Genomic DNA, 24,933 nt, shown 5'->3' on the forward strand with positions numbered 1-24,933 from the left:
TGGTCACAGACTTACCTTCTTGCACTCAGGCTGGCTTTATAAAAGACATGGCAGACACCAACAGACTCAACAACCACCACCAAGAGTGCAACAAAAATCACCTAGGGGTCAAACACCTCTAAAGTCAGAGTCTGGCTCTGCTACCTGCTTGCAGAGTGGCCCTGGGAATGTCACTGAGCCTGTTTCTCTGTCTTATAAAATAGGAAGAAGCATGCACTGTCATAGATGTTGGGACAAATGAGATAATGTGAGTGAAAGTGTTTTAAGAATTATATAGTGCCCCTTCCTTGCCTCCGATGGCCTGCCTCAGCGCCCTGCCGCTGCCCCGCAGAAATGCTTTGATTACCCACAGTCCTTTGCCAAATTAGACCAGTGTCCAGGGCACTGGCTCCTCATCTCACTCAGGCTTATACCAAAGATGTAAAATTTGGTGCAGATGCCTGAGCCTTAACGCTTCAAGGTGTAGACCTTTTAGCTGATGCTGTAGCTGTTACTATGGGGCCAAAGGGAAGAACAGTGATTACTGAAAAGAGTTGGGGCAGTCCCAAAGTAACAACAGATGGTGTGACTGTTGCAAAGCCAATTGACTTAAAAGATAAATATGAAAATATTGGCGCTAAACTTGTTCAAGACATTGCCAATAACACAAATGAAGAGGCTGAAGATGGCACCACTACTGCTACTGTCCTGGCACGCTCTATTGCCAAGGAAAGCTTTGAGAAGATTAGCAAAGGTGCTAATCCAGTGGAAATCAGGAGAGGTGTGATGTTAGCTGTTGACGCTGTAATTGCTGAACTTAAGAAGCAGTCTAAACCTGTGACAACCCCTGAAGAAACTGCTCAGGTTGCTACCATTTCTGCAAATGGAGACAAAGAAATTGGCAACATCATTTCTGATGCAATGAAAAAGGTTGGAAGACAGGTTGTCATCACAGTAAAGGATGGAAAAACACTAAATGATGAATTAGAAATTACTGAAGGCATGAAGTTTGATCAAGGTTATATTTCTCCATACTTTACTAATACATCAAAAGGGCAGGAATGTGAATTCCAAGATGCTTGTGTTCTGTTGAGTGAAAAGAAAATTTCTAGTGTCCATCCATTGTACCTGCTCTTGAAATTGCCAATGCTCACCACAAGCCCTTCATAATTGCTGAAGATGTTGATGGAGAAGCCTTGAGTATATTTGTTTTGAATAGGCTAAAAGTTGGTCTTCAGGTTGTAGCTGTCAAAGTTCCAGGTTTTGTTGACAATAGAAAGAATCAGCTTAAAGATATGGCTATTGCTACTGGTGGTGCTGTGTTTGGAGAAGGGTTGACTCTAAATCTTGAAGATGTTCAGCCTCATGACTTAGGAAAAGTTGGAGAGGTCATTGTGACCAAAGATGATGCCATGCTCTTAAAAGGAAAAGGTGACAAGGCTCAAACTGTATCCAAGAAATCATTGAATAGATATCACAACTAGTGAATATGAAAAGGAAAGGCTGAATGAACATCTGGCAAAACTCTCAGAGGGAGTAGCTGTGCTGAAGGTTGGTGGCACAAGTGATGCTGAAGTGAATGAAAAGAAAGACAAAGTTACAGATACCCTCAATGCTACCAGAGCTGCTGTTGAAGAAGGCATTGTTCTGGGAGGGGCTTGTGCCCTGCTTTGGTGCATTCCAGCCTTGGATTCAATAACACCAGCTAATGAATCAAAAAATTGGTATAGATGGGCGCCTGGGTGGCGCAGTCGGTTGAGCGTCCGACTTCAGCCAGGTCACGATCTCGCGGTCCGGGAGTTCGAGCCCCGCGTCAGGCTCTGGGCTGATGGCTCGGAGCCTGGAGCCTGTTTCCGATTCTGTGTCTCCCTCTCTCTCTGCTCCTCCCCCGTTCATGCTCTGTCTCTCTCTGTCCCAAAAATAAATAAACGTTGAAAAAAAAAAATTGGTATAGAAATCATTAAGAGAACCCTCAAAATTCCTGCAATGACCATTGCTAAGAATGCAGGTGTTGAAGGATCATTGATAGTTGAGAAAATTATGCAGAGTTCCTCAGAAGTTGGTTATAATGCTATGCTTGGAGATTTTGTGAATACGGTAGAAAAGGGAATCATTGATCCAACTAAGATTGTAAGAACTGCTTTATTGGATGCTGCTGGAGCGGCCTCTCTGTTAACTACAACAGAAGTTGTAGTCACCGAAATTCCTAAGGAAGAAAAGGACACTGGAATGGGCGGAATAGGTGGAATGGGAGGTGGTATGGGAGATGGCATGTTCTAATTCCTAGAATAGTGCTTTACCATTATTAATGAACTGTGAGAGGAAGCTCAAGGCAGTGCTCCTCAACAATAACTTCAGAGAAGTCAGCTGAAGGAAACAACTGAAGAAAAGGCTGGCTGATGGCTAAGAAAATCACTATAACCATCAATTACTGGTTTCAGTTGACAACATATAATGGTTTACTGCTGTCATTGTCCATGCCTACAGATAATTTATTTTGTGTTTTTGAAAAGACATTTGTACATTCCTGATAACTGAATGCAAGAGCCATGTACCAATGTACTGCTTTCAACTTAAATCACTGAGGCATTTTTACTACTATTCTGTTAAAATCAGGATTTTAGTGTTTGCCATTACCAGATGAAAAGAAGGAGCCTTTCTGTGGAGAGTAAGACTAATTGTGTACAAAGTAGAGAAATGTCCAATTATGTGACAACCTTTGTGTAATAAAAATTTGTTTGAAGTTAAAAAAAAAAAGAATTATATAGTACATGTGGTTTATATATACAATGGACTACTACTTGGCAATGAAAAAGAATAAAATCATGCCATCTGCAGCAATGTGGATGGACCTGGAGGGTATTATTCTAAGTGAAATAAGCTAGTCAGAGAAAGACAGATATCATGTTTTCACTCATATGTGGCACTTGAGAAACTTAACAGAAGACCATGGAGGAAGGGAAGGGGAAAAAAGTTTCAAACAGAGAGGGAGGCAAACCATAAGAGACTCTTACACACAGAGAACAAACTGAGGGTTGATGAGGGGGCGGGGGAGAGGGGAAAATGGGTGATGGGCATTGAGAAGGGCACTTGTTGGGATGAGCACTGGGTGTTGTATGTAAGCGATGAATCACAGAAATCTATCCCCAAAACCAAGAGAACATTGTATACACTGTATGTTAGCCAACTTGAAATAAATTATATCAGAAAAAAAACAAAAAATAAAACAAAAAAATTATATAATAAGATATTGGTATTTAACTTTGGATTCATTAGGCGAACAAGGAAACAAAACTGACCCAGTAAGTGAGGGAAGTCTCAGCTGGATTCTTTACTTGGGAACATATTCATTATGAAACTCTAAGCAAGGCGGTTTACTTCTCTGGAGTTTTATCACCTTCCAGAAGGAAAGGAATGTAAAGCTGTCTGAAAACCACCCTATCATGGTGCACATAAACACAACTATTCTGCATCATTCTGTGATTAGGATAGAGTGAGATATCAGTTTTCTCTAAAAGGATTACTTAAAAGTTCAATAGTAAGGACTTTATGAACTCATCTAACTTTAAGAACCGTATGTCAGCAAATGTAGATGTGATCTTTATAAATAAATGCTTATAGTCCAGAAGTTTCTTTAGAGCAAAGAATATATGATCAGGAGAGCAAGCAGCTATTTTCAGCTTCTCTCTCCAATTTTTTTTTTTTCTTTATGAGAAGCAGGAATTTGATTTTCAGAGGCCATTCGGGTCCTAAGCATGAAAAGATGACTTTGATAGGGTTCTCTTAGCAAAGAATAGAGATAATGCAAATTAAGATATAACTGGAGCATAAGCATTAAAAAAAAACCTTAAGCTTCTAACTTTACAGAAAGAGAAGGACATTACATTCTACCACATTCTGAAAAGTGCTCAGACTTTCTTTTTCCATACTATATGTGCATACACATATGTCTATAAAGAGGCCCAGACTTTGGGTACTTTAGTGAGTAGCAAACCTGTATAGTGTTTGGCTAGAATGGACATAGGCCACTAGTATGCCTGAAAACCAGAGACAAATCAGGTATTTATTATAGCTTAGTTCAGAGGCTCAGTCAACTTTTTCTGTGAAGAGTCAGATAGTAAATAGTTTAGGCTTTACAGGCTACATGGTGTCTGTTGCACCTAAGGCTGCTGTTATAGTGCAAAAGTAGCCATAGACAACATGCAAATGGATGAGTGTGGCTGTTTTCCAATAAAACTTGATTTACAGAAAGGGGTGACAGGTTGGATTTGGCCTATAGGCCATAGTTCTCCAACTTCTTCTATATATCCTTGAACCCTGGAGTGGATTAGAAGGTTCCTAGAATTGACTCCTGGATTACTAAGGAATATAGCTTAGTTCTATGGGTTCTAAGAAGATAAAAAAAGATCTTGGAAGGATAGAGGAAGGCTTATACAGATGAATGGCATTCCTAAGGCAGCAAAGGTGTGCCAAACCTTATCTCCCTGTCCAAAACAGAAGTTGGCAGAGGTTTGGACAGAATCCCAGCAGTGTGAGGCACAGTTGAATTCCTGAGATGTTTCTGGGAGTCTCAGAGAAACCAGACTTACATGATACACTGGGGGGGCTTTGCTAATTAGGAACAGGATGTTCAGGGCTGGTGAAGCTGGAAAGGTTAGCCAAAAGAGACCCTTCAGTGGGCAAATGAGATCCTTAACTTTGTCTGGAAGTATTAAAGTTATTTTGGGTGAATTACAGTTATTTTCTTAGGCACTAAGTTTTTGTAACTGATTAGAAAAAATGTTTTCAACTAAATTTTTAAGGACATGTGATTGGCAAAAGATACTGCCTACCAATTATGAAATCAAGATGATTTTAGAATTTACCACACAGTTTACTGAAAAGACTACTAAACGGAAACTGAATCCAGAAGGGAGGAGTAAAATGAAGACAGAATAGTGGGGGGGAAAAAGTGACAAACACGTGAATAAATCAAAGATAAAAAAGGATGATGTAATGGGGAGTGACTGAAGGTAGGGGAAGTTTCTTAAGATGGGGAAGTCAGTTAAAATTTTCCTGGGGAAGTGACACTTAAATTGAGAGCTGAATGAAAAGGAGCTTGCCATACAAAAATCTGAAGAAAGCATGCCAAAGAGAGTGAGTAGCTGATTAAAAAAGGGATTATGTTTGGCACGTATGAAGAACAGAAAGAAAACTATTGTGAGAAGTTTGTGAACAAGGGGATGAATAGGAGATAGGTTAAATAGGTAGACAGTAGGCAGAGGTCATATTATGTAGGGACTTTCTTCACTGTGTTGACACTATGCGATTTGATTTGAAAAAGAGTACTTGGCTACTTAGCTATCCTAGAGAGACTAGATTAGAAAAGGCAAGAGATTAAAGCAGGGAAATAAATTAGGAAAATACTTTAGTAAATCAGGTGAGATGATGGTGGTTTGGACCACAGTGGTAGAAGCAGAGATGGAAAGAAGTAAACAGATTTGGGATGTATTATTCTAGAGGATGAGTTAACAAGACTTGCCGATATTTTCTATGTAGGGGGTGTGGGGAAGAGAAGGATCAAGGATGACCCCTACTTTTTGGAATAAGCAACTGGATGGATGGTGGGATCATTTACCAAGAAGGGAAGACTTGGGATGGAATAGATTTGGAGGGAAAAATCAAGAATTCTGTTTTGGACATGCCTCATTTGAGAGGTCCATTTGATGTTCAAGTGGAGATATCAAGTGGCTAAGCATGTGAATCATGGGGTAGGTCAGGGATGGAGTTATCAGAATATACCCAGTATTTAAAATCTGGATACCAGATGCCATTTAGCCAGGAGTTAGCCATTAAAGTTTACAGAATCCTTTCTGGTATATGGTCAGGATGGAAAAGGAAAGAAGGAAGCAAAGGAAGGAAGGAAGGAAGGAAGGAAGGAAGGAAGGAAGGAAGGAAGGAAGGAAGGAAGGAAGGAAGGGAAAGAAAGGATTTTAACTTTTAGTGATACATACTGAAACATTTACAAATGCAATGTCTGGGATTTGCTTCAAAATAATGTGGGGAAGAAGAAAAGGTTATAGATGAAACAAGATTGGCCATAAATTGGTAACTGTTGGAAATGTGGGTTTGGGGTAAATGGTAGTTCATTTTACTAATTTATCTACTTTTGTATATGTTTAAAATTTTCTTTCACAAAAACTTTAAAATAAAATGGAAATAAATAAAAGGACCCATTTTAAGATGGTATCCCTTAAAAGGTAATCCTGTAGTATTCACTTCATGGTCAACATTATCAACAAGGCCCTCAGAGTAAGTAAAAGAGAGTAAGTAAAATTAAACAAGTAGACAAAGGGCTTTCTGCAGTTTGGGCTCATGACTGGATTTATGTTTAAGAAAGAACACTTGGCTGTTCTAAAAACAGACTGCAGAGGCAAGACATTCAGCAAGGATCATCTTAAATTATGGTGCCCTAAACAGAATTTGTAAAGAGGCCAACCCTATTCCTAGATACTGTATTAGATGCTTTATAGGTATCCATTTAGTCCTCATAATAGCTCTGTTAGGTAGGTATTAGTATCACTACTGTACAGGTTGGAAAGCCTTAGCTTAGAGAGGTTAAGTCAAAAGTCACACACCTACCAGTGGTATGTATACATAGAATTCAAATCTGAATCTGACTCCAGTGCTTACATTTTTCTTCCTATGCAGTATTACTCCCCATGCTATGGACACCCAAAGAGCTGCAGAGATGGCAGGTAGGCTAGTGTGCGTAAAAATGATAGTGGAGGAATTCCCACCCGATCACAGAGTAGAATAACCATTAAATTAACTCCTCATGATCCAGACTTAGCCAGATAGAAATGATGCCTGTGGATATATTCCACAGGAGCCCAAATTTGACTAGTATCCTTGTCATCAGTGTTTCCATTTTCCAGTCCATTTTCAATGACACTGCCAGAAAAAAATTTATTAAAATTAAAAAATATTGGGGCACCTGGCTGGCTCAGTCGGTGGAACATGTGACCCTTGATCTCAGGGTTGTAAATTCAAGCCCCACATTGGATGTAGAGGTTACTTAAAAAATAAATCTTTAAAAGAATAAAAAATAAAAAAGTCACATACTTCCCCCCATAAAACCTGTTTCTGCTACAAAATCTACAAGATAAGGGCCAAATATTTCAACATATCATTCAAGCCTCTTCACAGTTTGTCTCAGCACTTCTCCAGTTTTTTGTTCTTGGGATTCCTTTACACTTAAAAATTATTGAGAAGTGCAAGGGCTCTTGCTTATGTGAATTGTAGCTATTGACATTATATGAGAAATTAAAATTGAGAAAATTTAAAAATAGTTACTAGTTCATTTAAAATAATAAACCCTTTAAAAATAATTAAAAAAAATTTAAAAACCCTTTAAAACCCTTGAACAATGTGGGGGCTAGGGGCACTGTCCCTTGTACAGTCAAAAATCTGTGTATAACTTTTGACTCCCCCAAAACTTACTACTAATAGCCTACTATTGAGCAGAAGCCTGACTCATAACATAGTCAATTAACACATATTTTGTATGTCATATATTATTATATAATGTGTTCTTAAAGTAAGCTAGAGAAAAGAAAATGGTATTAAAATCATAAGAGAAAATACATTTACAGTACTGTATTGTATTTAAGAAAAATCCACACATAAGTAGACCTGTGCAATTCAAAGCTGTGTTGTTCAAGAGTCAACTGTAATGAAAAAAATTTGATCTCATCCAGATATATGGGTGGGAAAGGGAGGAGTGTATCAGTAGACTTTTAGATAATTATGAATATTCTTCTTGGTACTATACCAGAACTTGGTAAGTAGAAGTCCCTTAAAGGTTACTTGCAATGTGAAATCTGAAACCATTAATAATAAACCTTTTGGACTCAGTTACATAAAAATCTATTGGTCTAATTTGCAGTTTCAACGTATGCGTAATTTTGTAATATCATGCATTAGGTCATTTGGAAATTGCCAGTTCACTGGGTTATGCAGATCTTCCAAATGTTGGCACATTTCATCATGTGATATTAAAAAACCTTTGTATGCAAATACCACCACCACCACCAATCTCATCAGAAAAATCTCTAAGTATCAGGAAGCTGTCAAGGTCATGGTGGCAGATACAAGTTTTCAAAAATTCTTACTTTTATTTGAAAGCCTGAATTTTATCATTGACAACAAATACTGTCCATTGTTTTCCTTTAAGTAATAGGCTATGCTCATTCTTGAGAAAATATCTGCGAAACACTCAAGTCTGAATAGCCAGCCACAGGGGATCAGCCACTTGTTCTTTCAAGGCAGTCCATGAAGATGGGGAGGGGGGGGTAGTTCAGCTTTGTAACCCAAATCTTGAAACTCAAACTATTTCCCAAGTGTGCTTCCTTGAGGTAGCCATCACACTTTGGTGTGCAGCAGAAGCACTTCATGTATACTTCCCATTTCATCATACGGAGTTTAACAGACATAGCCTCAAGGGCTGAGATTTAATAAAACTACTTCATCAAGGACACGTTTAAGTGAAACTTTTTTTTTTTTTTAACTATTTGGACAATATTATGTGATGGCTTTGATTTCTGTTAAGGTGTAAGTAGTTTTACATACTATTGTTTTTGTGCCACCAGTGCAAATGTCAACGTAGTGAAAAGAATAATGTCTTATGAAAGTGGTGACTTGTGCGTGATCACTATTTGACCTTGCTTTGACCACATTTGAAGAACCACTGGTCTCTTCGTCATCCTTTTCCAGCCACCTGTCTTTTTTTTTTTTTTTAAACTTTTTAAATGTTTATTTATTTTTGAAAGAGAGAGACAGAGCACGAGTGGGGGAGGGGTAGTGAGAGAGGGAGACACAGAATCTGAAGCAGCCTCCAGGCTCCGGGCTGTCAGTACAGAGCCTGATGCAGGGCTCGAATGCAAGAACCATGAGATCATGACCTGAGCTGAAGTCGGATGCTTAACCGACTGGGCCATCCAGACGCCCCAGCCACCTGTCTTGATTCTGCTTGCCATCATCATCTTCTCTGCGGCTCTGCATATATTGTTCCTTTTGCCTACAATGTCTTTTCCAAGCAGTGGGAAAAATCCTATCTGTCTTTTAAGACCTGGTGTGTATTTCCTTTCTGAGAGAAGTCTTTTCTAAGCTGATCTAATCACTGTCTTTTATGCTTCTGTGTCGCTACACACATACATTGTTTTAGCATTTATTGTATCGAAGGCAGAGGGGCTACTAACATCTTAAAGCACCCAAAGTGTGTCAGACCCTGTGCAAAATCTTTTATGTGTTTTCCTATTATATCCTCAAATTAACTGTGTGTGACAGGTATCATTATAGTCACTGTACACTGAAGAACCAGACAAATAGCTAAAGTGAAGTCAAACCCGAGCCTGTTATTTCAGCAGTGTGATCATCTTTTCCCTATTTGTCCCTATGGCACATATACAGCATACTGAAGATACTCAATTTATGTCACCTGAACAGTCAAATAAATAAATTCAGTAACAATCCCATAATAAAAGGCTCTACAAAGTCCCTTATCTTTTAGGGTTTGGCCTGAAGTCACGTATTTTTCATTTCTTACAGTTTGGATTTGGTATCTTCATTACTTATAGAAAAACTTGAATTTTCATTTCTTCCAACAGCGGGATGGTAATTTAATGATTACCGCCACCATCAAGCTGGAAACACAAATGCTGACATTTGACAGTAATGTTTTTCCCTTTCAAAGTTGCTTTAAGTAAATACCAATGGTGTATCTAATTAAGTAATTATTGAAAAAGCAAATGATGTATCTTTAAAACTTTCCAAACAATAAAAAAAAAAGCACTACTTAAAACCTCTTTTTCTGCTCAATCTGAGCCATTATGAAATGTGAAAATTCCAGGGTGCCTCTAAGAAAATCTTAATACCTCACACATGCTTTACTTAGACTGCAGCACACATCTTTAGATTTAGGATGGCGGTGAGGTCAGTGGCTCTCAAAGTGTAGCCCCAGGAGCAGCAGCAGCAGCACCACCACCACCACCGGGGAACTTGTGAGAAGTGCAAATTATCGGGATCCACACCACCCCAGACCTACTGCATCAGAAACTGTGGGCGTGGGGCCCAGCAATCTCTGTTTTAACAGCCCTCAAGTTATTGTGGTGCACGGTTACATTTGAAACCAATGGGGCACACCGACTGCATCGTTTGGATTCAGGGATGTTACTTACTAAGAACTGATAAAATTTGGAAAATATGACCAGCTCATTACAACATCTGTGAAAATATAAGCTGTATAGTAAGGGGTCTGCCATGCCACAGGGCCTGGGCTGCCCTCAAGCCCACATACGGTGGCATGGAGCCAAAGCAGAGAATCTCATTTCACAGAAGAGATGCCAAATTAGTCCTTGGTTCTCTCTTCCAGGAGGCAGATAAACACACCACAGCCATACTCAATGAAGAGTGAAGCCATTTATCGATCTGCAAGAACTATCTGACATAAGTAACTCCAACCATGTGCTACTTAAATTGCTTTTTTCCTAAATAAAACAGTAACCTGTAATACATGTGTTTTATTACTACTGGAGTACAATATTCTATCATCCACTTTCAACTACCTATGACAAGACTACTCTTTCCAGGAATATATTACTACTATTCTGCTTGCTTTGTTATTATATGGACTTAAGGAAAACAGGAACTTGCTAGCATTTTGACAACTATTTGGGGGTTATGTAAAAAGCTTATTTTTGTAAAGAGTATACAGATAAACATATAAACTTGCTAACATTTTGCTCGAAAAAGTGAAGGCATTAAGTATTCACTTCATTTTTATTTATACTTTTCTAATAAAAAAGCTGGTAAGAGGATCTGCCCTATCATAAGACTTTGTTGTCTTTGCCAAAGAAAATGCCAGGCCTGGTAGAAAAGGCTTACTGTAAGTCAACAGGGAGGCAGACTTAGAATCAGATGAAAGAATACTCAGGGCATATCTTTGTTTAAAAGTAAAAAGTACTGGGGTGCCTGGCTGGCTTAGTCGGTAAAGCATGTGACTCTTGATCATGCGGTTGTGGGTTTGAGCTGCATATTGGGTGTAGAGATTACTTAAAAATAAAATGTTTAATGTCATTTGCAGCAATGTGGATGGAACTAGAAGGCATTATGCTGAGTGAAATAAGTCAGAGAAGGACAGATACCATGTTTTCAATCATATGTGGATCTTGAGAAACTTAACAGAAGATCATGGGGGAAGAAAGGGAAGGAAAAAAGCTACAGAGAGGGAGGGAGGCAAACCACAAGAGACTCTTAAATACAGAGAAAAAACTGAGGGTGGATGGGGGGGCGTGGGGGAGAGGAGAAAATGGGTGATGGGCACTGAGGAGGGCACTTGTTGGGATGAGCACTGGGTATTGTATATAAGCCAACTTGACAATAAATTATATTCATAGAAATAAATAAATAAATGAAACGTTTAAAAATAAATAAATTAAGAAGTACAGGGGATATAAAGAAATCATCCCATTTGTTACAAATTTGGGATAGTGGTTCTTGTTTTTATTGGCAGTTCATTAATTTTGCTTACAATATGAATGAGAAACAACAATTTTAGGCTTCCTAAACATAAATGTTTATGTGAATGATTACAAGTGAAAATATAAAAACTTCATTTACTCTTGTGTTCATTAACAGTGCAACACTGTGGGAAGAATGCAAGCTTTAGAGTCAGCCAAACCAAAGTTTGAATTCTGACTCTGGCAGTTGTGAGCTATGTGAATCTGGTCAATTCTTAACTTCTCTGATTTTCAGTTTCCTCATCTGTATACAACCAATTTGTAGGGCTGTTGTATGGATTCAAGAGAGCTATTTACAATGTGCTTTACACAGAGTAGGTGATCAAGAAAGAGTTATTAAAGAAGGAAAGAAAATGGATACCTAGAGAACTGAGGCGGGTGGGCCGTTTGCCCAGCTGGCATTATGGATTCTACTACTGGGTCTCAATCTCAGTAACCATCTTCTCTTATATCACCTACATGTTAAATAACTACAGACTGCTTGCCCCCAACTCCACCCCCACCCCAAAATTTCCACAATACTTGGAAGGAAGACAGAAAGAGACAGCATTAAAAAAACAAATATTCCCTGAAAACAAAGTAATGATATAGAGCTACACCTTGGTGAAAGCCAGAACAAATCGCTTGAAGAGCTTTATTCCATCTACAGTGAGGGTAAGAAGAGTATCACCATTTATTCATTTGATCCCGTTTCTTCCTCACACTATCATAGCATTTCAAAGCAGCATATTATTTACTGCTATTAGGGTGTTATGGATTTGCTTTTCTATGTTCAAGCCCCTGTGCACTCACCAGAATGCAGCAGGCTACTTTAGCTAAAGATCCAGGGCCATAAACCTTGTTCAGTGCAATAAGATCACTTTAATAATACTCTAATCTTGGAATGCAGTTATAAAGATAGATGATGGCCACTGAGTGCTACTTCCAGACAGAAATGGCTCTTATGCAACCTGAAAGATATAAAAAACTTAGCATCTAAAAATGTGTTAAAAAATTCTCATATTCTGCCATTCTATTTTACATACCTGAGAATTTTTTTAGGGATCTGTGACGGAGAAGAATGACTCCTTTTCTTCTTCTCTGAGTCCTGTAGTAACCCATCCTCTGTCCCATCTTTTTCTTCAAGTGCTGACTGGTCTGCTCTGGCCTTCTGATCCACGCTGAGCTGGCTTTGGGCAGGATCGCACCTGTACATAAAGACAATGGCTGGCTTCTCACTGGACTGTCCTTTTGCCTCTGTGAACCAGTGATGGCGCTGAACTGGAGGAGGCGGCAGCATGTGGATGACTGTGCCATCCAGGCCCACCAGTTTCCCTTTCTCTCGGTCTTTCTCTTTGTCATCCTCCTCGTCTGTTTTCCGGCGGCGGAAGAAGCTTTTAAATGATATCCAGCGTTTAGGTTTTGCATCAGCTGCCCGCCTGCTGCCTTCAGAGTGCAAAACTGATTCAGCTTCCGTTGACCTGGTAGGACTGGTTGGCTTGGTCCAGTTGGTGAAATGCCTCTGCAAAAGGTTGCCCGCATGGTAAGGGGAGGAAGTAGAACGAGGTGGGGGGAAGGGAGGGGGTGGCTCACCCTGGGAGTTAGCCACTAACTTGGAGAGAGGGGCAGTGACTGGCTTTGCGAGTGGATCTTTCCGCACTCTGGCAGTGGGACTTTCTGTGGTCTGAGGGGCTTCAGCCTCCCCACTGGGCTGAGACGTAAAGAGAGACTTGGGTCGGACTGGTGTACTCTTAGCAGCGTCAGCATCTGGAGGGACTGCATAGAGCTCTTCCACACTGCATGCTTTAGGGCCAGACTGGGGCATTTCTGGAGGAGACTGTGGTGGTTGGATAGAAGCCACAATCTGAGAAAGCACTGTGCTTGCTTTCTCTCTGGTGCTGGTGCTGCTGCTGCTGCTGACCGTCTGAGACTCCTGAGTGCCTTCTATTTGGGCCACAGGTTCTTGAGTGGTTCTCTGGATCTTTGTTGGGGAGCTGTGGCCAGAACTATAACTTTTCTGTGGTGAAGACTGACCTCTGTTCAGACAGCTGTTAAACTCCTGAACCTTTTGAGCCACTGAGCCCCTTTTACGCTCTGTGCTACTTGAAAGCCCTTTGGCTTGGGGGCACTCAGTAGGTTTGCTAGTGGTGTTATCGGACAGTTTTTCAGTTTCTATTTCTTCATAAGTATGGCTTATTACACTTGTGGTTTTTCCCTTCACTGAGAGTTCTCCACTTGTTCCAAGAAAACTTTTATAAATGGCTAGATTGTCATATGCATTTGGGTTGATTACAATGGGAACTTTGATGGCATTTTTAGAACTCCGAGCATAGGTTGGCTCGTCGTGAATGATGATTGGAAAAGGTGGCATACCAGCATTGTTATAACTATTAAATTTTATTTCAGACAAATTGGGTGACTTAACAGGGATGGTTTTAGAGGAAATGTTTGTAGTTGTCGGTGAAGTAGGTGCTGACTTGTGACAGTTTTTCCTTGGAGGGACATTTGGTCCAGTTCCACCACCAATTAATTCCACCTTGGGTATCTTTTGTCGTGGACTGGTACTGGAAGTCCATACTTCCTGGTATCGTATTGCACTGGATTTTTGGAAGTGGGCACTTATTTGTCCTGACGTCGATGCAGGTGATGTCATCGGAGAGTTTGGAGTAGAAGAGGAGATTTTTGTCTTGGGGCTGGTAATAGGGCCCTCGAGGTGCTCAGTGGCCATGGCTGCCGACACGTCCACGATAGTATATGGCTTGCACAGTGGCTGTTCCAGATTCACAACTCGGTAGGGCTTTGCTTGCTCTTCTACGGGGACAAGGTTAATGGTTACTGCTTGCCCAGCAATATCGGTAGAGGCTTTACTTTCTTGCTTCTCAGTCTGTACAGCAATCTTGCCGTCCTTCTCTTCTAATCGGAGAGCAAGGACTGCTTTGTGTGTTTCTGGAACTTTTACTGAGCTTTTAGGTGCTTGTGAGGAGTCCTTTTCCTGATTATTACCAGAGAGACTTTCATAATTGGGCTCATTTTCCTTCATGTCCTTAGAATTTCCCGGGTTACCAGGAGATACTCCTCCATTACAGATCTTCTGGGATAAACCACTGGCTGTCTCAGAACGTGACTCTTCTGTTAAAGAAGAGTCTGGTGATGTAGAGTCAGATGACACCATGCTCTGCATGCTTCCTGGTCCACAGGAGACCACAGAATTCTCTTCATAACCATTTAGGATTTCATCATAACTGTCATCATAGTCTACAGCACAGATTCTCTGCAGAGACTTATTTCGCAGGGGGACAGTATTCCATTTTTTGTCCACAAAGAATCGAACAGGAGACAGAGTATTTGCCCTGAAGTTAGCAAAGCGGGGCTGCCCTCTCATGCGAATCTCCATGGCCAGCAGCTCTTCGTCGCTCTCATCCCAGCTCTCATGCTCCTCCTCCATGTTACTGAAAAGTACATCTTCCTCACTCTCCTCGCCACTAGAAAACTCTGGGTAACAGAACCGGCCCCCTTCATTACTGATCACTTCTGTGCTCCCACTCAGAATAACATGCTTGCCCTGAGTATCCTTTATACCACCCATCATGCAACTTGGTGGAAGCTTTCTTTCCAATGATCTTTTATAGCAATCATTTATTCTTCCTAAGAATGTTTCTCTGGAGTTTGTTTCATTTCCTCTCATCTGAGGGGTGGTATCCAAGCCTGCTATCTCTTTTAACACATCAGTTAGACCATTATTGTTATTTGGTATCTTCTTTGCACTATCATTATTGCCATAGGGCTTAGGAACATGGCTAAATCCTTCAATATCATCTTCATTATTATTATTAAGTGGTTTCTGATTCAAGGCCGTCCTGTTTCGGTTCCACCCTATGATGACAGGTTTGTTCTCACAGTGTTCTTGGATACTAAGTTCACCACATACACTCTGCCCATCTGCCACCATCATAGTGGGTTTCACAGCTATAGTGGGTTTTTTAGCCACAGGAGGACGGAAATTCCCAGTGTTCCTCATGCGGTGGTTATTACTGTGATTGGCATTAGTTTTCACATTGCCATGGGTGGCGGGTGCCTTCTCAGGGTCTGGGGGGAGCTGGTGTAAGCTTTTAGGCTTAAAGCAGTTCTTGCATTCACCAGGTTTCCACACGTGTTCAGTAAAGGTGTTACAAGCAGACATTTTTAAGAAAAGACCTTCACAGACAATGCTTTCCTTTCAGTGCATAGCAAAACTTTCATCCATCAGTTTTCACCTCCCCTATGTATCATAGCAGCTCTTGTAAGTATGATCAATCTGTGGGAGGGAAAAAAAAAAAAGAAAATCTAAATGGAAAAGGCACAACGAGGCTTATCATGATGAATGACTTAAAAAAACTGGCTCCACTCCTAAACTTTTCTTTAAGTGAACAGATTGAAAGATTAATTAATTTGGGTGCTTTCTGAACTCCTTAAGCCAGTTAGCATTTTGGAAAGTTCGTCTTTCAGCCATAATTTTTGTATACTCTCATTGAACTACATATAATCTTTCACTTGATATCTATGTGGCAATGCTACTGTGAACTTCCCCTTCTGGAAATGTGTTTCAAACTGCTCTTTTTATTATCTACAACCTGTGTGATACTTCTTAGTTCACTGTAGGTTCCTCCTCCACCTGCCCTTTTAATTTTGGCTACCTCATAGACTCCTCAATCTGAGTGCATTCAAACTAAGCCTCTAGCTACCCCTTTTCTCAACTGCAAGAAACTTTTCTACTCTAATCAGCCCTCCTCTACTCTCCAGGCCACCTCCTTTCTCTGTCTTTACCCTATTTCAGTTAATGTCCCCATCATCTACTTCGATAACTAAACTCAATTCTTGACACCTCTTCCTTCACTTCTAACTCCACATCTAACTCCTTAAATTAGTCTTGCCAATTCTATCTATTACATTTCACTGGAACTCTTTCTTGTCATTACCAGACCCTGCTAGCGGTTCAGATATTCACCATCTTTTGCCTAGATTCCTGCAATAAGCTGTTAACTGATCTTCATGCTTGCAGTCTCACCCCACTCCAATCCAATCTCTCTACATTTGCTACTCAAAATGTGGTCCCCACATAAGGAGTATCAGCCTTATTTGGGAACTTGTTAGAAATGCAGTATTTCAGGTATAACCCCAGACCTACTGGATCAGAATTCGTATTTAATGAGATACTACCATCAGATTTACCTTTCTGAAAAGCTAAGAGGATCAACTTACTACCTAGCTTAACTATTCTGTGCTCAGTCTTACCTATGCACTGACTCTCAAATGTCAGTGTGCAGACTAGGGGTTGCCAGCTAAGTAAGAACCACTTGGGGAAGCACTACACACCTACGTAGTCAATCTCTGAGGGAAGAGTCCAAGAATTTGATTTTTTAAAACAAGTTCTCCGTGTTTGTTTGTTTTAACAAGTTTTAAGTGCACTGAGGTGTTGGAACCTCTGAGTTCGAGGAAGGAACACAAGCCCCTTAGGTTTTCATGATTTGGTCTTTGCCTCCCTTCTAGCCTTATGTCTTAAACATCAGCTAGTCTGATTAATGTTGTAAATCCCACTGGGCTACTCATTTCTCCTTGATACTATCAAAGCCACTTAGACATACCTCCATGAACAAGCACTTTCATTACCAAAAGAAAAAAGTTTATGTATTTATTTTGAGAAAGAGAGAGTGTGCATACGTGTGTGCAAGCCGGGTAGAGAGAATCCCAAGCAGGCTCCGTGCTGTCTGCTGTCTGCACAGAGCCCAGAGATTGAGTGGGGCTCAATCTCATGAATCATGAATCATGATTTGAGGCAAAATCAAGAGTTGGTCACCTAACTGATTGAGCCACCCAGGTAGGTGACCTGCACGTTCATTTTTAATTGTCTGTTTACTCACTAGTTTTTGAGCTTTTTAAGGTCTGGGCTCTATCTTGTTCATCTCTACATGTCTAGCATAAGGAGCTAAATAAATACGGTTTGACTAAATGTGCTGCGTTTAAAGTTTATTTAAAAAAAAACTAATCTTGTGACTCTCCCTTTTGTCTTAGGCACAGAGCTGCAGACTTTCCCACAGAATATCACTACAGTGTTATATTTCTAATTTGGATATTATAATAAAGTTGGCAGTAGGCATGTATGTGTAAGACTATTTTAATGGCTAGAGAGTTTAACTTTACTCATGTATAATGACAGCAAAAAAGATCTTTCGTTTCATTAGAAATGCAGCCTTTCTGTCGAGTCTCAGCATGTGTGTAAAGAAAAGAATATTTTCTTTAGCTTGCATGTGTGTGCACACGTGTATGTGTGCACACACACGTGCACACACACACACACACACACACATACACACAGAGCTAAGTCCCTTGTGAACAATACTCATAAAGCATTCTGCCTCAGTGAAAGAAGTACAGACTTAAAGATCAAAGTATTCCATACAGAGAGCCCAACAGCCTGGCTGAAACCTAAGTTCATTCTTTGCTGGAGATTATCAAATGGCTCATTTCAATATGGTAAGAGTATATTTTTCAAGTGTTTGTTTGAAAACATTTATTTAGTCCTTCAGATATTCAAAAAGCTATCCCTTAGTTGATAAAAGCATTTCCTGCTAGTCTGAGATTGGAACATTTTGAGCAAGGGAAAGAATGGCATAAAATTAGGCTGAAAAGGAAAGCAGGGGCCAGATCATGCACGGCCCTTTAGGCTTTTAAAGATTACAGAGTTTATCTTAAGAGGAGTGGGAAGACACTGAAAGGTTTTAAATAGGGGAAACAACATGATCCAATTTGCATTTAAAAAAGCCAGCTCTGAGGAAAATACAAGAAATACGTAGCTACAGATCTAACAAAATATGTACAAAATCTAAAATCTCTATGTAGAAAACTACAAAATGCTGATAAAAAGGTATCAAAGTGGACCTAAGTAAGTGGAGAGAGATACCAAATTCTCTCAGTATTATGAAGATGTTAATTTCTCCCAAACTGCTCTGTAGATTCAACATAATTCTAAAAAAATCCAAGCAGGATTTTTTAGGAGAAATCAACAAACTAATTCTAAAATTTATACAGAAAGGCAAAGGAACTAGAATAGCCAAAGCAATTTTGAAAAAGAACGAAGTTGGAGGACTCATATTACCTGATTTTAAGACTTAGCGTAAAGCTACAGTAATCCTGACAATAGGGTACTGGCAAAAGATAGAAACATAAATGGGGAAAGTGGGGCAAACAAATCTAGCCTGCTGCCTGTTTCTGTATGTCCTAAACTAAGGATGCTTTAAAATTTTTCAAATGATTAAAAAATCCAAAAGAATAGTATTTTGTGACAAGTGAAAATTACATGAAATTCCCAATAGAGTGCCCATAAATAAAGCTTTATGGGAAGATAGCCAGGCTCATTTGTTTGCATACTGTTCGTGGAGGCTTTATGCTACAGTGGGGAGTTGAGGAGCCTGGGACAGACTGCATGGGGCGCTCTCATCACTTTGCAGTGCTTTCCTTAAAAAAAAAAATTTTTTTTAATGTTTATTTATTTTTGACAGAGAGAGAGAGACAGAGCATGGGCGGGGGAAGGGCAGAGAGAGAGGGAGACACAGAATCTGAAGCAGGCTCCAGGCTCTGAGCCGTCAGCACAGAGCCCGACGCGGGGCTCAAACCCACAGACCGCGAGATCATGACCCATGTACCACCCAGGTACCCCTCAAATTGCAGTTTTGACCCATGTGTCATGACCCATGTGTATCGCCCATGTAAAAGGACATTTTTCCAAGATAAAAATGTCAAATTTCACTACAGATATGCATCAATAAACATTTATAATCAAGTTTGATAAGAGGAAACACTAACTTTGCATCCTAATTAAGCAAAATGTTATCCCTATCCCAAAAAAGAATTCCACTGTTTGTATTAGTAGAGCTGTGTTTCAGAAAATTGTACTCAATTCCTGTATTTTGCAATTTGTTTTAAAAATTCACGGAAAATTTTTTTCTCTTGTTATACAAGTACTTACATAATATCTCCAATTTTGCCTTTGGGCCTATAGAACCTAAAATACTTACTATCTAGTTCTTTACAGAAAAACTGTGCTGACCCCTGACATAGATCAAAATAGGCACAGAAAGGACTCCAGAAATAGAACCATACGAATATAGGCAACTGATACATGCCTCTATCAGTGAATATTCTTTTCAACAAATGTGCTAGAATAATTGGATATCCATAGGCAACAAAGTAAACCTTGATTCATACCTCACATACTGTATATGGAAATTACCCCAGATCTAAGCATAAAGTGTAAAGCTATAGTGCTCGCTACAGCAGTACATAGACTAAAGTGTAAAGCTATAGAGGTTTTAATAAGAAAAAACAGAAGAAAATCTTTGTGACCTTGAATTAGGCTGAGTTCCCAGATACAATATGAAAGGCATGATTCATTAAAAAAAAAAAAAAAACAGACAATTTGGATTTTATCAAATTTTAAAAATGTTTGCTCTGACAAAGATACTGATAAGAGAATGAAAGATAAGCCACAGATGAGAAGTTTTTTGCCAAGTACATATCTGACAAAGGACTTTGTATCCAGAATATATGAAGAACTTTCAATATTTAATAAAAAGAAAATATCTGATAAAAAGTCGGCAAAAGGTTTGAGCAGTCACTTCACCAAAAGTACATGGATTGCATATTAACATGTGAAAGGTGCTAAATATCCTTAGTCATACAGAAATGCACATTAAAACTGCAGTGAGCTGCCACTATGCATCTATTAGAAAGGTTACAATGAAAACAAAATCAAATACTGAGGGAGAATGTGGTGCAAGTGAAATTCATATGGTGCTGGTGGGAATGCAGATGGCACAGCCACTTTGGAAAACAGTTTGGCAGTTTCTCATAAAAGTTGAACATGAGCTTTCCATGGGACCCAGCAGTCTCACCAATAGGTACTCACCCAAGAGAAATGAAAAGTTATGTTTGCATTATAGCCTGTACACGAAGGTTTATAGGCAAAAACTGGAATAATCCAAATGTGTGGTGGTGGTTATAGGACTCCATGCATTTGTCAAAATTTATAGAACTGTACACTAAAAAAAGATTATATAAATCAAACCTTAATACATCTGACTTAAAAATAAAAAACAGCTCTGGCTGCTCTATGGACAATAAGCTGGTAGAAGACAGGAGAGAAAGCCGGGAGACTGTTCGAAGGGCTGCTATTGGCAAAATAAGATATGATGAAGATCTGAATTAGGATGTGGCATCATGGAAGGCAGAGAAATGTAGGTTCACGAATGACTAGATTCTGGAGAGAGTAATAGATGTTGAGATTTGGGGTTTATGTACTTAAATGATTTGTGGGGCCACTTACTGAGATAGACAACACTGGAGGAGATGATGCAACTTTTCGGCAATAAGATTATTAGTCCATATTTTGTTACCATATAATAGAGAAAACAGGTGAATTTAGAAGTCTGGAACACAGAAGGGAATTCTGCTGTTCTTGTGGGTTTGGGAATAACTACAGAAATATCCAGGCTAAAAAGAAAAGAAGAGTGAGCTGGGGAGGTGGTCTTGGTGGGTGAACCAGGGAGAAGAGAATAACTCTTGAGAAAACTCAAAAATGAATAAACTGAGGGTTGATGGGGGGTGGGAGGGAGGGGAAAGTGGGTGACGGGCACTGAGGAGGGCACCTGTTGGGATGAGCACTGGGTGTTGTATGGAAACCAATTTTGACAATAAATTTCAGGAAAAGGAAAAAAAAAAGAAAAATAAACATTTTATTCATTCAGCAAAAAAGCCCAAAAAACAAAAAACCAAAACCTAAAAAATAACAGTCATAACTGTGTGACACAGAGCCAGATGAGGAGATTTCACGAAGGGGGAGAAGACAACTAGTTCAAATGCTGCGGAGGGGTAATAGGGACTGAGGACCTAAATTGCCCATTGAACTTGGTAACATGAGCTCATTGGTGACTTCAACTGTAACGATTTTGATGCAGCAGTGGGGATGGAAAGCAGACTGTGGTCAGCTGAAGAGTGAGAAGGTAGAGTGAGTAATTGTAGACAACTTTTGGAAGAGTTTATGTGGGAAGTAGAAGAAAGAAAGAGCCAGGCATATATGGGGAGGAAGTGCTGTCCAGAAAGGATTTCCTTAGTTTAAGATGGCAAAAACTAGATCATGTTGAGTATTAATACTAGAGAAAGACACAGGAGAATGGGAGACGCTAAAGAGACAGGAAAAAGAGGTAGATAATCCCAAACCTAAGAATGTTAAAACTGAGCAGGCCCCCGTTTGATCCTTCTGTTTTATGGATGAGGAAGGCTGAAGCCCCCCTGAAGGGCCATGCTGTGAATGAGAAAAGACCTGAGAAAGAACTGAGACTATTCAAGGCTACAGCAACTTATAATATGTTTTGTTTTTAAATAATTTTTTCTATTGTTACCTGAATTTTTTTCTTTTGTTATATAGATGCTCACTGTGAAAAATCAGAAAAGCATAAAAGAAAATAGAAATCATGTGTAATCCTATTACTTGGAAGTAACTTCTATCAGTAGTTTAGGGCAGTCCGTGTCAATCACCAAGAATTTTTTTAAAAAGATATTCCCTGTTGGGGCACTTGGGTGGCTCACTCGGTTAAGCATTCGACTCTTGATTTCAGATCAGGTCGTGATCTCACGGTTCAGTTCGGTTCCTGGGTTTGAGTCCCACATCTGGCAAGTGCTGACAACACAGAGCCTGCCTGGGATTCTCTCTCTCCCCTGCTCAAGCTCACATTCTCCCTGTCTCTCTCAAAATAAATAAATACACTTAAAAAAAAAAAAAGGCATTCCCTGTCTACTCAGCACCATGTGGCATTAAATATAAAAGAATAAGGCATCCTGGCCTAATATCTTGTTAACCAAGTTAAATCCACCACTGATAAGAGAGGGATTCAATTTTCTCTTTTAAGTAGTACAGTATATTTTCTTTTTCCAAGCCTGGCAGATAAATAGTAAAAATAATTCCCCATGTTGAGTGCTAGTAAGTTAATTCAGTCAAGAAAGGGCTGCTGAGTTGATTAGCAGCTATCACATTATCAACAGGACAAATGAGATTCACCAGGAACACAATTAGCTTATGTCAGTGCTGTGTGCAACAGAAAGCCATCAATAAAACTGAAACCTTGGAGCTGACATTCTTTTACAAATTCTGTGTACATCTGTATTCACACTGCTGTAAAACTGAGATGAATCAAGCAAACACCTTTAGCAAGCACCAGATGGAGCTGCTGGCTAAGCCACTAAGCCTTAACTACAAGGGCTTCAGTTTTCAACACTAATTATGTTTGGAGACAAAGATATGCACTTAAAGACACTGTCAAAACTATTTCAACTTGTAACAGGCTCTTAGAAAGAAAAGCTGTACCCGATCAGATGTAGCGCTGTCCAAGGAGCTCTTGGGCTCTACTGCCTTTGTGAAATAACTTCATTGGCACTCAGTAACTAGCAGTTTTGCCTGCTCAACACTGACACCCCCAAATCAGGAAATTCTAGTCACCAAAGTTTTGCTTGAGAAATAAAATATGTGTCTCCTGAGGCACTTAAGAAAATATGACAGTCTACCCTGGTGTCTTCTATTTATTTGCCAAGACAGGTCTGATACGGAGTACCCAAATGGAGTGTTTGATAAGAAAACTCATTTGCTTCCACATTCCTTACAATCTCAAAGCAAACCCCACAGACAAATGGTTGATGAGAGAGTTGAATGGCTGAAGCTGCCCCCAGATGCCAGCTAGGATTCCATGATCTAAGATCTGATTTCATATGTGACGGTTTTTAAGACCAAAGCCCTTCAGGCTACAGATGAAACTGTTGAAGAGTAGCCTATTTCACTTCAAGTTGTGACAGCTTTTTAAGAACCTATTACTGTTTTTTACTCTCTCTACTGCTATATGGACAATGACAATAATTAGTTTGCTTCGAGTCCAACGGTTTCAAGCAGATTTGATACAAAACAACTAAATCCACACTGGATTTCAATCTTGGAATAAACAGGCCCACAGAAAGGGCTGGAGCTCCTCAAGCTGGATGCAATTTCCAAGTCAGTGAAGAGGGGAGACTGTGTAGGTGGTATATTAAACACCATATATAGAGTGTTTCCTAAAGGCACCCAAGGAGAATCTGTTCATAATAAAGGAGGATGGGGAATGGACTGCTAGGCTCCTTCCCCAATCCTATGACTCCCGGAGGCCATTGTTTCTCTTCATAAAATCTGTCACATTGCCATAGAGACAGAGTCAAGAATCCTCAGTGCTGTACATGGGCTTTTAAGGACACTTTCAGTGAGAAACTACTGCCTATATGTCATCCTACACATTTGTCCATCTCCAGGATACCGGGGTAAAATTTACAAGTCAGGGTTCTCATTAGGCTTTTGTAATGGCGCATGTGGGTTACTTATATAAAAAAAGGAAAGGAAAATGTGACAAGTATCCCCACGTCACTGTTCCCAACCTTTCCTTCTGCCACAGTGAAAAACGCTGACCCGATACCTCAGCCAGCTGCCAAACCCTTCAGTAGATGACTAAAAGGGTGGGGAAAGGAAGAGAAAAGCAAAGCTGCAGGAAAAGACTTTGTAGGAGATAAAACACGGCTTTAATTTGGAACATGAATGGAAATTCCATGAGTGAAAGCAACCTTCCTTATTTGACATCTGACCTCCTCCCCACCCCTTCGTGGAAGAAAAAAAATCACACTTCTTTGCTATCACAACAGTAGGCAAGATCTTAAGATATAAGGGTCTCTTGTTTAAAGAAGAAAGCAAAGTAAAACCTGCTTAATTTGGAAAACGTAACTAGAGCTCTGTTGAAAGGAGGAAGCCCATGCTCTTCCAACTGCTCTAACCACAAGTTTTTCTCTAGCCATTTACTGTTCCTGTCACATGGTAGCCATCTCCGGATAAGAGCCATGCGTCAGCAAACACACGACTGTAAAGCTGCACCGCTTAGCTCCCAACTCAGTTTTTAAGTTCAAACTCTTTGATGAACCAGTTCAATAATAATAATAATTACTATTATAAACTTGGTAATAACTAGTCATAAGATTATAAGTTCCAAAATGTACACTGAACCCACCTCAGATCCCTACTTAAGAAGGTATACATCAGAGAGGAGGTTAAAATGTTATCTAATAACAGCCAAGGACTCCACAGTCTCTTGCAGTTTTATTCCGTTCACAAGCTGTTCCCTCTGCTTGGAACATATTTCATCCAGCGCTGTTTCATTAGGCAAAACTATTTATCCTTTAAGACCCAGTTCAAATTTTACCTGTGTGATGAAGCTTTACTTGACTTCCTAAATACCTTTATTATAATACCATGTTGTATGGTAGTTACAGAAGTCCCTAGAAGGCAAGGCTATGTCTTTTTATTTTTTTTTAAGTTTATTTA

The 24,933-nt window shown here is 39.7% G+C and overlaps 1 protein-coding gene and 1 pseudogene across 4 annotated transcripts in view; one reads left to right on the top strand and one right to left on the bottom strand.

The window, feature by feature from the left end:
• The window catches only part of PEAK1 (pseudopodium enriched atypical kinase 1), a 311,110-nt gene that overhangs the window by 65,445 nt on the left and 220,732 nt on the right, over positions 1-24,933 (bottom strand). For all 4 annotated transcript variants that reach the window (XR_003969358.1, XM_030317633.1, XM_030317632.1 and 1 more), the window contains one exon: positions 12,563-15,810. Coding sequence is in view for 3 of the 4 variants with exons in the window: in XM_030317633.1 (XP_030173493.1) it covers positions 12,563-15,696 (3,134 nt within the window). In the remaining variant the exon portion in view is untranslated. The remainder of the gene's footprint in view (positions 1-12,562; positions 15,811-24,933) is intronic.
• Positions 334-2,259, top strand: LOC115515644 (annotated as a pseudogene).

This window comes from Lynx canadensis, chromosome B3 (genome assembly GCF_007474595.2).
Source record: "Lynx canadensis isolate LIC74 chromosome B3, mLynCan4.pri.v2, whole genome shotgun sequence".
Taxonomy (NCBI): Eukaryota; Metazoa; Chordata; class Mammalia; order Carnivora; family Felidae; genus Lynx; species Lynx canadensis.